The sequence below is a fragment of the Charadrius vociferus genome, unplaced genomic scaffold, assembly GCF_000708025.1.
Source record: "Charadrius vociferus isolate BGI_N301 unplaced genomic scaffold, ASM70802v2 scaffold779, whole genome shotgun sequence".
Lineage (NCBI taxonomy): Eukaryota > Metazoa > Chordata > Aves > Charadriiformes > Charadriidae > Charadrius > Charadrius vociferus.
In genome coordinates this window covers 123,721-137,507 of record NW_009650166.1, presented here as the reverse complement: position 1 = coordinate 137,507, position 13,787 = coordinate 123,721, and the positions used below count along the sequence as shown (strand labels likewise).

The following is a 13,787-nucleotide window of genomic DNA, read 5'->3' as shown; positions in this document are numbered from 1 at the left end:
GAGAGTGATATTGCCTCAGAATACCCTGACAGTCTGCGCCTCAAGAATTTCCTGTGACAAAGTATCTTTGTGTTTAATGGTTCCTTATGATTTTTTCTTTCATGGTTTTGTGAGTACATGTATACTTGAACATCCCTAGTGTCCTGCATTGAGAAGGGCTGCAAGTTTAACTACTGCCTCTGTACCACATGTAGTCTATTTTTAGTCTATCAATTAATAAGGTAATGTAATTCCCCCTTGTTCATGTATATTAGAGGTAGGAATAATCTTTCTCTGCTCACTTGCAGATCAATCATTACTTTGGAACCCTGTGTTCTCCTAGTATTCCTTTTTCTCCTAGTGGAAATTGTGGAAGATAGTCTATCTATTTGTCTTCATACACAACCTATTTTGGAAAATGCCAACTTTACAAGTCCAAGTAGACTGTGCCATCTGGCTTACCCTTGGTCTTTCTGTTCAATGACTCCTTCAAAGACCTCTAGTAGGTTTATGAGGCACGGCTAATTTTTGTGGAAGCTGTGTTGACTCTTCTCCACAGTTCTGTATTTAACTGATGCCCACTATTTCTACTCTGTTCTTAGAGTTTCTTAACAACTTTCCCAGTACAGCTGTCTCCTGTGCTGTGTAAATCATCATCACATCTCTTACAAAAATTTGAAGATCCCTTTGCCAGCTTTTCTCTCTTTTACACTCATGCAGCTTTAAGCAATATCTTTTGCACCACATTTTCCTTCCTGAGTCAGCACTCTGATGTGAATATTTTGACATCCACTGAGCTGCAGAATCATAGGATCACAGAATGGTTTAGGTTGGAAGGGACCTTGAAGCTCATCAAGTTCCAACCCCCCTGCCATGGGCAGGGACACCTCCCACCAGCCCAGGTTGCCCAACGCCACGTCCAGCCTGGCCTTGAACACCTCCAGGGATGGGGCCTCAACAGCCTCTCTGGGCAACCTGTGCCAGTGCCTCACCACCCTCACAGGGAAAAACTTCTTCCTAATGTTTAATCTAAACCTGCCCTCTTCCAGTTTAAAGCCATTCCCCCTCGTCCTGTCACTCCATGCCCTAGTAAAAAGTCCTTCTCCAGCTCTCCTGGAGCCCCTTTAGGTACTGGAAGGCGGCAATAAGATCTCCCCGGAGCCTTCTCTTCTCCAGGCTGAACAGCCCCAACTCTCTCAGCCTCTCCTCAGAGGAGAGGTGCTCCAGCCCTCGCATCATCCTCGTGGCTCTCCTCTGGACACGCTCCAGCAGGTCCATGTCTTTCTTATGTTGGGGACTCCAGAGCTGGATGCAGTACTCCAGGTGGGGTCTCATGAGAGTGGAGTAGAGGGGCAGAATCACCTCCCTCACCCTGCTGGCCACACTTCTTGTGATGCAGCCCAGGGTACGGTTGGCCTTCGGGGCTGCGATCGCACATTGCTGGCTCATGCTGAGCTTCTGGTCAATCAGCACGCCCAGGTCCTGCTCAGGGCTGCTCCGAGCACGCAGTCTTGACTTCACAGTTGCTACTTGAGGAAATGCATCAAAGCCCCTGACAAACCTGGGAGAGCTCAATAGACCTTAGTTAAATTGTGTCTGCTTAAGGTCTGAACTTCTGACTTGACCTCTCATCCTATGGGTCTTGCTTTGCTGTTTACCACTAGACTAAAGCATTATCTACTATATCTTTTCCCCGTGAGAGGGATTCATGGATTTTAGGCCAATATCCTATCCCCTTGGGGTGAGCATGTATAATGACAAGAACAAAAGCGAGCAGTTATCTTGCAATTCTCTGTTTTATCCCCAGTTGAGGTCATACTATTGGACTCTTTTGGAAACGGGGCCAGCAAGCCTCTATACTAGAGCTCCTGCTGCTTCTGAAGCCCCAGTGAAAAGGAAGGGCTGAGAGCTGATCACATCTTTCATAGGAAGGAGATGAGTAGTCTAAACAGTCGGTGAAGGTACTACTGCTGTCTCAAAAACATCTGACAAGGGATGAATGCTGGTTTAGCTGGGATGGAGGACACTAAATGAGGATGGAGCCTGGCAGGAGAGGAGCTGTCTTTGTTCTGAGAAGGGATTTGGGGGAGTTAGGATGCTTGGCATGGGTGGTAGTTCTGTTGGTATGTGGACAATCAGTAGTTTGGTATACAGGAGTTTAGTAAAATTGCATATGTGGCTTTCCAGCAGTGGGCAATTCCAGCGCTGTTGTATGAGGCTCTTAAACTCTTCCTTCCAGTGTCAGTTCCCTTTTCCTTATTTTTTCTCTCTGTGCTGTGAACTTGGGAAGCTTTGCTGCATCGGAGCGCAGATACAGCACAGCAAATGGAGAATAACCACATCTCACATTTAACTTGTTGATGAGTGCACTTTCCTGGGATGTGAGTGCTGGAACCCCACTACCAAGCAATGTCCAGGTCTCTGACTCTCTGGATGAGTGTTGCTCCTCCCCCAACTGATGTAATAGCAACACCTCTTCCTGAACCCAGCATTGTCCCAGTGAGTTAGGTAACAGTCTGAACATCCCTAAGAAGTCACACTTTTGTTGACATCTAAGCCTCTCCCTGCCCATGCTGGAGTTGGCATTATCTTGATCTTCTTGAGCTTCAGAGCTTGTGCAAAGCATGTGCTTATGCACTCAGAGAAATACAACTCCAACGAACATGTGTGTCAGTTTTTAAGCATCGCAGTGAGTCAGTCGTGCTCATGATGTGCTGGTCTCACTCACTTGAGTTGATCTTGTGTCCCTCACCACAGTTCCTCCAGCTCAGGACGGCCATGTCCCTTGTGCACCAGCTGCTGCTGCCCTCTCTGTACAGTGCTTGGTGCCAGATAGGACTTTGAACCGTGCAGTCTGAATTGCTCTCTGAAGCTCATTGGGCTGTGTTAATTCCAGTTTCTTGGGCTGAACCTGACCCCGAATATCTGTTTTTGCTCCCAGTATTTCCTGTTTCTCTCTTGGCTCTCACTGGAACATCTCATGTTTCTGTCCCCCAGTTCAGCAGTGACAATGGGATTAAGAGATTGTTCTCACTCACTTGATTCCTAAGGTTTAATACTTGCTGTGTGATTCACAGTGATTCCTTGGTTCTTGGTTAGTGTGCAGGTCTCTGGGTGGTTGCCGTGTGCTAGTTAATCACACTTGTGCCTAATTACAGACGTGTGAGTGCATCTGGAGGTTGTAGGCTACTGTGAGAATGCAGAAGTGCTGTGGGGTTAGATGGGCTGCTTTGTGCTGTAACTCCCATGCCTGGGTAGACTGGATTGACTACAGAAAGATCCAGATGGCTAGCTCTGAAATAGATGCCTATGAAGTACACGGAGGACTAAAATTGCAGCTGCAGTGCTTGACTTGCATCCTCCATAATGGAGATTATATCCCTTATGAGAGTATGGTCTTACTTGAACGTTGAGTGTTAGGAATGTTGAGTGTTAGGAATGTCTGTCTTTTGTGGAGCCAGGGAGGTTTTCAGTTTGGTCGCCTCCGTCGGTCAAAATTCTTTACTTGTACTCTGGAGTTTGGTGGACAACGTGGACAATTGTCATGTTCACTGACACAGGCGTTCCTCTTCTCTCTCTCTGCCGGCGCAGCCTGGCATTTGCTGTGCGGAAACACACACTTGGAACATGACCAGCCCTGGTCAGGCAATTGAGTGAGCTGGGGAAGGTCCATGCTTTTACCAGGAACCCGATAATGGTGCAGAGGGGAAGAATCTCACTGCTGTGAGGAATTGCTTCTTTGCCTTTGTACCAACCTCCTCACTGGTCCCCATCTCCATCCGGCTCGGTTTGCTCAAGCGCTGAGCTGTGCAGGGAAGATGATGGAGAGTTGCTGCGCCACTGGTTGGGGGGGGTGTCAGCAGCCAGATAGTCTTCTCCTGTAGACGTGCTTCAGAGATTGCTCCTGCTTGCATCCCTCCCTGTCCAGCTTTGCTCGTCTGACTCCCACGCTCCCTTGGTGGAGCAGCACAGCCCAGTCTGCCTGACTGGGGGAGAGGAACAAGACCCAACTGGCTCAGCCATTTGTCCATGTTGAATGACTTGCAAAGAAAACCACGGGGTTTGGGGGAGGGCAGGCGTAGTCTGCAAATGTTAATATTGGGGCTGAGATGTGTCCAGATGTAAAGGTTCAGGAGGTTTCCATTTATCTGTCTGGTTTTGGTATTTTTCGGGGTGGGGGGGTCGATGCACTCTGTGATTCCTACCTGTTTGGCAATCAGGAGTGGCGCTCCTGATGAGGGTTGTGCAAAGACATGACTCCTCCCAGTTTGTTTACAGCCTTCAAATCTTGCATCAATGTAAAATGATTTCTGTGTGTTTTCAAGCATCCTGAAGATATTACGGGAGATAACTTTTGCAAGAAAAATATTGTCTTGCTGTGAAATGTGAAACCATTTGTCTCAAAAATTTGTGCCATTTTTCAGCTGAGTCACATATAGACACATTGCATTTGGCAGTACATTTTTAGTTGACTTTTCCTTTATTTTTTCAGCAAGAAACTGTTTTCCAGCAAAAGTCGTGCTTGCTCGAGAAGGGTGGTCATTGATCATGTCTCCTTATGGATCTTTCCTAGCAATGTCTAGTGCTGTGGCACCACACAAACCCCTGGAAGGGGTGGTTAATGCTTGATGGAGTTAGCACAGAGCTGGGACATGCAGTGACCCGCAGCACCACTGAGTAAAACAAATCTCTATATGTGACAGTGAATGTTCTGCGAAGGAGACAAAACTGCAGGGGTGTAAATATGAACTCCTCATGGAGTCGAGAAAACCTCCCGCCCCAGGTTGGTGGTGACAACACACACGCGTTTCTTCTTTCTCCCCACAGCGTTAGTCTGCTACTTTGCCTTGGTGGACACGGGATACTAGATCTAATCAATCTGTATTGATTAATCTTCTGAGCTGGTAAAGTGCCCTGACCAGCAGCTTTCTGGATATCCTTCCCTCTGATCTTTGCTCTTCCACGACTGCCATCTTCCACAACTCACTGTTTTTTTCTGCTTGCTTTCAGCTTGACCGGGAAAGAAGCCCTGACCCACTTCCCATCCCTGGGACCCTCCACCAACTCTGCCCAGGGGAAGGTCCACGTGAAGCAGTGCGACCTGCTGAAGCTGTCCCGCAAGCAGAAGAGGCTTTGCCGGCGGGAGCCTGGCCTGGCCGAGACCTTGCGGGATGCCATCCGCCTTGGGATCATGGAGTGCCAGTACCAGTTCCGCAGCGAGCGCTGGAACTGCAGCCTGGAAGGACGGACCAGCCTGCTGAAGCGAGGTACAAGGTAGTCTTTTGTTTGCAGTATCAAACCTCACTCGGTGCTGTAGCCCCTGGAATATGGATCTCAAATTAAGCAAAGTGGTGTGGTGACCAGGGAGTGCAGAGATCATCTCTTTTGCCCCGGAATGAGACCTGTGCAATTTTTTTTTTTTGCCACAAAATATACATTTTCCTCATCTTTTATGTGCAGTTTGTCATGGATTGAAAAGTAGAAGGAAGTTCACACCCTCCACTTGTGGATTTTTGTCCGAGACCAGAGTTTCCTAGACTGACTGTCTTCCTTGGCTCTTAATCAGGGGTGATGCTGTGAAAAATGAGGGTCAGTGCTTTATATCAAGGGACATTTTAAGACAACACTCTTTTTAGCTCTTCAGATATTTTCATATGTAAATCTCCGTTGCTCTCAGATACAGAGTTTAATCCTAATATACTGTTTGAAAAAGCTGTTTATCAGCCTTGAGTCATTTCAGTGCAGGTTTACAGGTATCTCCTCAGACCCTTCCACATATATTTGGAGTTTCTGCAGAAGTTCACACAGAGTGGGCAGAAGAGCCACGGGCTTCTGTTTCACAGAAGGCTTTAGAGGAAGAAAATGTCCTCCGAGTTCTGTATTTGAGGTAGGAAGGAGCATAATAAATCCTTTAAATTATAAGAGCTTGAGAAAAATAGAATAAACCTTGAAACTATTTCTTAATAAAAGCTCTCAGAGCATGCACATATACTCTGCCGAACCTGTCCTCATCCAAAAAATGCCTGACCAGCCTGATACTGAGTTTCAGTTTAGTAGCATTTACTAAGTTTCAGTCTTCAGTATTATTGAATTTCAGTCCTTTTATCATGTTTAGTAAGGTAATGTCTTAAAAAAAAGGGACTGAATAAGCCAATATTAACTTTGATGAAATAAAAATGTTAATTTTAATTAGCATTGGTATTGAAACTTTTTAACATTTCCATTTAAATTTATCAAATTTTATTAAAGTAAAACTTAAGTTAATATTTTAGTAAATGAGCACATACAAGACCAGATTTACTTCATTGCAAGGCTTTACTGTGAATTTTTTAGCGTACTGTGGAAGAAGCTGTTTGTGATCATTTTTTGTGACTTTCTGACATCTGTACCTTCATCAACCTCAAAGAACTTGAAAATGACAATTGAATAATCCTCATCTTCAAATAGCTGGAGAACATTTAATTATCTCGTGGTGGCATGCCTCAACATTTCCATGGACTCCTGACTGACAAAATAAAATATCACCTGTAATTTAAAACCTGTTTTGGCAGATGAGGATAAGTGCTTGAAAACTTTTATTACACAATCTTAAGGATCAAATGATGATTTAATACAGAAAAGTATGCTATATACATCTCCTATATGAGAGGATAGTTGGCTGGAAGCAATTGCTAGTTCACATTTTCCTTTTACTTGCAAATAGGTTAGTTCCTTTCACAAAGAACAGGAACACTTTCAGCTGCCATTTTTGATCTGTTTCTCACATATTCCTACTACTGTTTTGTTGCTGCATTGGAAATTGTTGGTCAGATAATGGACTATGCTCCTTTCACCCCAGTAACGATGAAGAGTTTTAGAAACGATTAAGTCATTTGGTATCGCCATGGTCCTAGCGAAACGGTAAAGAAAAACACACACTTTTTATTGGTCTTTAATGATCTTATGAGTGCAAGAGGGGAAAAAAGATCATGTCCCAGTGAGAGAGTTCATTTTCGTAATAGCTGGAAACCCACACTTAATTTGCAGTGACAACTGAAAAAACGCTATGACTGATTTGGATCACCTATGCTGTTCCCACTTCTACAGATGCCACCATCTTTTTTCCTGTATCTGAATACTTTTAGTTAGTAAAAAAAAAAAAAAAAAAAAAATGCCAAGGGCTTTCTGGCTTTTGGAATGCCAGATTTATTTTCACAGTCTGCACCATTTGTTCTTTTACATTGACACTCAACTGGGAAACTCCTTTTGCATAACCTACAATCTTTCTATGACTATTGCAGTCACTGATGGAGGCTATTACTATTCACTGATCCATGCAAAATCCTTCTGCATCCCGTCTCCATTTCTTAAAAAATCCACAAAACCAGGTAGATTTAAAAGTATTCTGGACAGACATTTCAAGCCACCTGGTTGCACAGTGTCAGTTGTTGTCTTTATAAAAAAGTTTGCAAAGCAATGATGATCCTTTGGTTTCCGCAGTGTGCCTTAGAGGCGGTCAATTGCACTGGAGGTCAGGTGAACCGTATTTCAACTCAAACAACATGGTGATTTGGGGAAAATAAATATCTATAGCAAAGACAGCTCAGATCCAGCCACTCAGAAAAATCCTTCTTGAGAAATGAGCACTCTACAATCCTTCCCTCCATCAGTCCATTTCATGTTGGTCAGACTCTTTGACCTTCAAGCAGTGGTTTCATTGATGTAATGAGGAATCTAGGAGCGGTACAGCACAGGAGCAGTGGCTCAGAGATGTAGAAATTCCATCACTGGAGATTTTAAGAACTCAGTTGGACAGAGCCCTGAGCAACTTTATCTGCCATTGGAGTGAGCCCTGCTTTGAGGGGCTCTTGTACTAAAGACCTTGAGAAGTTCTTCCATCCTAAATCTTTCTACAATACTATAGCTTTCTGGTCTGCTCTTTTTTCTTTGTTTGTGGTTCCCCCGAACCCCCCCCACCCCCCAAGAGATGTGTCTTCCACTTGCTCTGAAGTGCTCCCACTATCTTTATTGTAGTGTTGAAAAATCTTTGACCCTGAGCATCTTTCCTTTGGCAGAATCACCCCATGGCTAAACTCCTCCTATTATAGTTTTCTTTGTGGTCTAGAACACACCACACCACAGAACAGTGTCTTGCCATTGCAGCAAACGTCTTTCTGTATTTATAGGCTGCTGAGCTAAGAAATAATTCCAGAGAGCTCAGGGGAAGACTTGGACATGTGCAAGGACCTACCAGGGGGAGCTGGCTTGCTTCAACATCTTGAAATTCAACTCTGTGCTGGATGTTTGCAACCAAACTGACTACTGCCCAGCAAAGATATCTGCATTTAGATGTTCCCCCTTGCACCAAGTGTTTAAGATTAATTTAGTCACTAGCAACACAGTCAATGGAGTCAGGAGAGCGACTCACCCCTAAACCAGACCCTGACAGCCTGGACATCTGTTTCAGGCTCCACTGGCTGTGGTGACAAGAGCTCCATTGACATAGTGGGAGGATGGATCACCAGGACACGTGGAAAAACCTTTGTTTAGATCTTCTCAAACCACGCTTGTTGGAGCTGATTGCTGCTCATTTGTGCTGTGTCCTACTGAAAATCCAGCTTCAACAGCTGTTCTGTTGCTCATTGTTATTCCACAAGGGTTTAAGGACCATGGAGTTTTTCCTTTACTTCTGTGATTTGTGAATTAAACAATTAAACGGATGGTGATCAGTGCCTTATGATAAAGTAGAAGGAATCATCTTAGACTTTTCAGACAAGCATTTGGGAGCCTGGTGACCCTGAACCTTTGCCATAAAAGGAAGTGGGAGGGGGGAGAAGAAGGAGATGATTTGAAAGTATGCTCGTTATCTTCAGTTACTGCTGTCTGCAGTGGCCTGACCACAAGCAATGGTCTCTGATTTCAAGTGGGTTGAAATCTGGCCAGCACTTACGTGGAGTGCCACAGAAGAAACCAAACCATCACTGGTCAGAAATAGCAGAAGCAGTGTGGTATTCCACAAAGTCAGATTTAGCAGGGTATGTGGAGCTGACTGGTACTGCTAGCTTTATATGGTATGGGAAAGTGTTTTGAAAATGTTCTCCTCTCTTCTGGTATCAGTATGTCAGATAGGATATTGGGAATCTGGTAAGCATTTGGAGAGAGCTACTGGAATTATTTTTCAGATTTAGGATCTCAAATGTATCTTATCCTCTCTTTACCCTTCTTTTGAGTTAGCCACTGTTTGAAAATGTTGCTATCCATAATCTGTATTGACTGTGTCCCATATCGGCTTTTCCAAAACTTTTGATAGATTTGGTGTCATATTTTCATTATTCTTCCAATGCCCTGAGAGATCTTTTAGAGCGTCATCAATCAGAGAGTTTAGTTTCAAGTTACTTGTTCCAGTGATACAGCAACTAAAATAATGAGGTAGGAAGCAGTTTGTTGATTGATCCCCTTGACTTCCTCCACATTTTGTTGACTCTCTCATCCACGTCCATACTGTTGCTCGATCTTTCATCTAAAATTCTGGAATTCCAATGAGCTCCTATGAAGTCTGCCTTCAATTTGCTAATGCAGCCTCTCCATTATCTTAATGATTAGTCAATTTTCAATTCTTTTCACTGATAGCTATCAGAAGAACTCTTTGTCATGTTCTCTGGTCAGATTTATGGTGACCTCACCCAGATCTTGGCAGTCAGTTGTCTGATCTATTATTACAGCTGGATGGGAATTCTTTGAGGGAACAGAATGATGGAAAGATTTGAGGTTGGACTGGATGAATTCTAGAGGTCCTTTCCAACCTCTTCTCAAAGCAGGGCTAACTGCAAGATGAGATCAGGTCTCTGTGGTTCTTTCTCTCTCTTCCATGTTTTGGGGAAACAGATTTGTTTCCTTCTGATATGGAAGAAAATTTGGAATTTTTGAATGTGGAATATTTGTTTGCTTCAATGTGTTCCCTTCCATGCAATGTGCAAGTGCTCTATTTTTCATAAGCGGAAAATTTTCTATTTTGGCCAATCTTATCCATTCCTGCACTCTAAGCTATTGTTCAGGCACCTGCCTTTCTCTTCCTTGCCCTACTTCCTAAATTGTGCACTTGTTAAGCAATTTCCCATTAATAGTTTTGTTTTCTGCAAAAAAACTCTGGAGGAAATACTAAGATTTCCCCCTGGATTAAGTAGGAGAGGAGGTAAGTAATCAAAACAAAATATTTTGGGGTTTAGGTCAGATTTGTATCAATCGGTGTTTTCTGGAATTTCTGGGGGGATTCATGGGTGCCATATCAACATACCCATTCCTATCTGATCCCGTGTCTTCAGACTGAATTTCTATTCAGGCATTGTACTTTCTTTCCTGGTTAAAAATGTCATGGTGTGTCATGGTCACATACCGCAGGGTGAATGTAGCCTAGCTGGGAAGCCTGCTCTCGAAATGAGAATAGCTTCAGCAAGCATCACCACAGTCACTGGGAGTAGATACTTTACAGAGAAGTCAGAAAATCCATTTGTGCTGTCCTTCTTGCCCAAGACTTTGTTCAACATGGAACCTTTCCCATCCAACCTACATGTGATCATTCCATACGAAATGTTACTACTGTGCCAACCCAGTCCCAGTGAAAAACATTTTTAAATAACAGATCAGATTTTTAAAATATTTTTTCAGTCTCTACCAAGTATTTTCTGATTTTAAGCCACAGTGAGATTTCAGTTGATGGCTTCTATTCAGACCTATCAGCTCTGTGGTGAGGATGAGGACAAATGGAGTTTCATGACTGTTGCTTTTTGCAGTTGAGCATTTTCCCAGGGCTGTTTGGCTGTTGCCACCCATCCCTTGATTCATGAGTGGTCTCCTGTCTCCATATTGAATCAGTCACAGCCACCAGGTGAGCCTGGGGTGTCACTACACCGGTTACTTCAAACCTGATACTGAGATTCTCTGCTAGGAACGGTGTGCAGGTAATGGAAGAGTTTTGTCTCATTGTATTACTAAGTTTTGTACTTGGTTGTAGTTCATGGACAGTCAGGAGAGCAGGTGAGGGGGATGAAGACCTTATTTTGGCTTTCCTGCTCCTACCCTCTCCTAATCCTTCTCCTGTGCAGGTTTTAAGGAAACTGCCTTCCTCTATGCAGTGTCCTCTGCAGCTCTCACCCACTCCTTGGCCAGAGCGTGTAGTGCTGGGCGCATGGAGCGCTGCACCTGTGATGACTCCCCAGACCTGGAGAACCGCAAGGCCTGGCAATGGGGTGTTTGTGGAGACAACCTCAAATACAGCACCAAGTTCCTGAAAAAATTCTTAGGTCAGAAGAGGATTGGCAAAGACCTGCGGGCCAAGGTGGACATCCACAACACCAATGTTGGCATCAAGGTGAGGAGCTGCAGCAGCAGGCCTAGAAAGAAGTTAAGACTCAATGCAAGTCTTCTAACCCATCCTCAGCTGAGGCTGTTTGTGAGAGGGGTATTCACTGCCCCTACTCACAAACCAGACCTGTTTACCAGTGTGTTGTGGACCTTATGGTACTGAGTGCTCCCTGGAAAGTCTGAACTATGGTGTGAGGAGCTGTGTGTTTGGAGTGGCAGAGTAGCATCCTGTGTCCTCTGGCGGTATCAGAGGTCAAGTGACAGCAATATGCTGTATGGTAACAGCTGTAAAACTCACTGGGATGAATTACTCCATGGGTTATGCCACGGCCACAGGGAGTTTTGAGAACAGTTACAGCTTCCAAGCTGGTGTGACACGTGAAGTGGATTAAGGGTTGACACTTGAGATCAACTATGAGTCTGCCTGCAATTTACTATGGACCTAGTTGTGTCACAAGTTTGGGCCAGGGAGACCATTAGATCAAGCATTTTGACCTGTATATCACAGCTACTGACTTATCAATGTCTTGATTTGAATATACCAAAGGGAATCCACTGTGCTGGAGATACTCAGTTTCATGGTTGACTACTCCTGCTATTCCAAATAGGCTTAGTAAAAATTTATGCAGTATTCAGCCATTTGTCCTCATTCAGACTTTCTGCTCTCTGGCTCACCAGTCAATTCTGTAGCCATTCCTCTGGTTTTTTTTTTAGTTCTCCTCAATAGGAATAATACCAATAAAACTGGGAAGTAGGGAACTGGGGCTGTTCAGGCTGGAGAAAAGGAGGCTGAGGGGAGACTTTATCACTCTCTACAGCTCCCTGAAAGGAGGATGTAGCGAGGGGGGTTGACCTCTTCTCCCAAGTAACAGGTGATAGGACAAAGTTGCACCATGGGAGGTTTAGGATGGATATTAGGAAAAATTTCTTCACCAGCAGGGTTGTCAAGCATTGGAAGAGGCTGCCCAGGGAAGTGGTAAAATCACCATCCCCGGAGGTATTTAAAAGATGAGTAGCTGTGGTGCTGAGGGACATGGTTTAGTGGTGTACTTAGCAGTGTTGGGTTAATGGTTGGACTCGATGATCTTAAAGGTCTTTTCCAACCTAAACAATTCTATGATTCTAAGTATTTCCAGGCTGTCTGCAATCTGAGATATTACCTCTATCCAGAACTAGGCTCATGGTCCTGCAGATAATGACTACCACTTCTCTTCCTCATCAGGCTGTGAAAAACGGTCTCAAAACCACATGCAAGTGCCATGGTGTCTCCGGCTCATGTGCTGTCCGGACATGCTGGAAGCAGCTTTCTCCTTTCCATGAGATCGGACGACTGCTGAAGCTGCGCTACGATGATGCCATCAAGGTCTTCAGCACCACCAACGATGCAGTGGGACACTCAGAGCTGGCTGGCCCACAGAGACACAGCCATTCCCCCAAGCACCCCGCTTCGCCTCGCTCTACTGACCTGGTGTACGTGGAAGACTCCCCCAGTTTTTGTCGTCCCAGCAAATACTCCCTGGGAACTGCTGGGAGGACCTGCTCTCGGGAAGGCAATTGTGACAGCATGTGCTGTGGACGAGGCTATAACACCCAGAGCCGGCTGGTTACCTTCTCTTGCCACTGTCAGGTGCAGTGGTGTTGCTATGTTGAGTGCCAACAGTGCATGCAGGAAGAGGTGGTCTACAGCTGCAAGCAGTAAAGTCAGCGCTAGAGGGTCAAGACAAGTCCTAGAGTACAAGAAAGCAGTAGGGAGAGAGAGACATGATTCTCTGCTGTGTGGTGAGGGCAAAAGCAAGCCTCAAAAATGTCCAGTGCTCCTATTATCTCCATGCTGAGATGCTCTGATCTGGGGAGAGCCCCTGTACGAGGGGTGAAAACCAGAGGTTTTGTCAGGTATCAGATCAGGGAGGAGGGAGAGAGTGGGGGTAATCTAGATACAGCAGAAACACTGAAGCAGTTAAAAATACCTCTCTTGAGCTAAAACTTGTACTCTCGTCTGCAGGGATATCCCCCTCCTCCAGCCCTCACTTGCACTTATGTAAATGCGCTGGGGTGGTGACATTGAAATACCGAGGGCTTCTGCCCTGGTTCCTGGAGAGAAGAGAATTAAAGGACCGGGGAGGCAACTAACCAGAGACTGGATCCTGATGCAGCAGGGACAGCCGTGGTCCTGCACCAAGGCAAAATGACTCCGGCAGCAGGGGATTTTCAGTGCTGTTCTCTGGGAGCTGGTTGAATCCTTTCTGCTTTGAACTCAAAGACACTCTGTTGAGTAGTCTCATCTTGATGCTAGAATTGTGCCTCAGAAATACCAGTTTACAAACAAATGGACCTCATGTCCATCATGTCCCAGGTCAATAGTTTGGACGTTAGACTCCAAGTGCATTTTAACCACATTTTAACTTTGCTGTACACAGGAGACCTGGAGTTGCCTCTGTTACCGTGCATGTTTCACAGGAACTCAGCTG

General features: G+C 44.9%; 1 protein-coding gene across 1 annotated transcript; it reads left to right on the top strand.

Moving 5' to 3' along the window:
- Window positions 1-2,757: 2,757 nt before the first annotated feature.
- WNT9B (wingless-type MMTV integration site family, member 9B) lies at window positions 2,758-13,028 on the top strand. The gene is made up of 4 exons (XM_009892414.1): window positions 2,758-2,792; window positions 4,990-5,246; window positions 11,061-11,326; window positions 12,542-13,028. Exons 1-4 carry the CDS (start codon window positions 2,758-2,760, stop codon window positions 13,016-13,018), a joined length of 1,035 nt encoding a protein of 344 aa, XP_009890716.1. The 3' UTR covers window positions 13,019-13,028.
- Window positions 13,029-13,787: the final 759 nt, after the last annotated feature.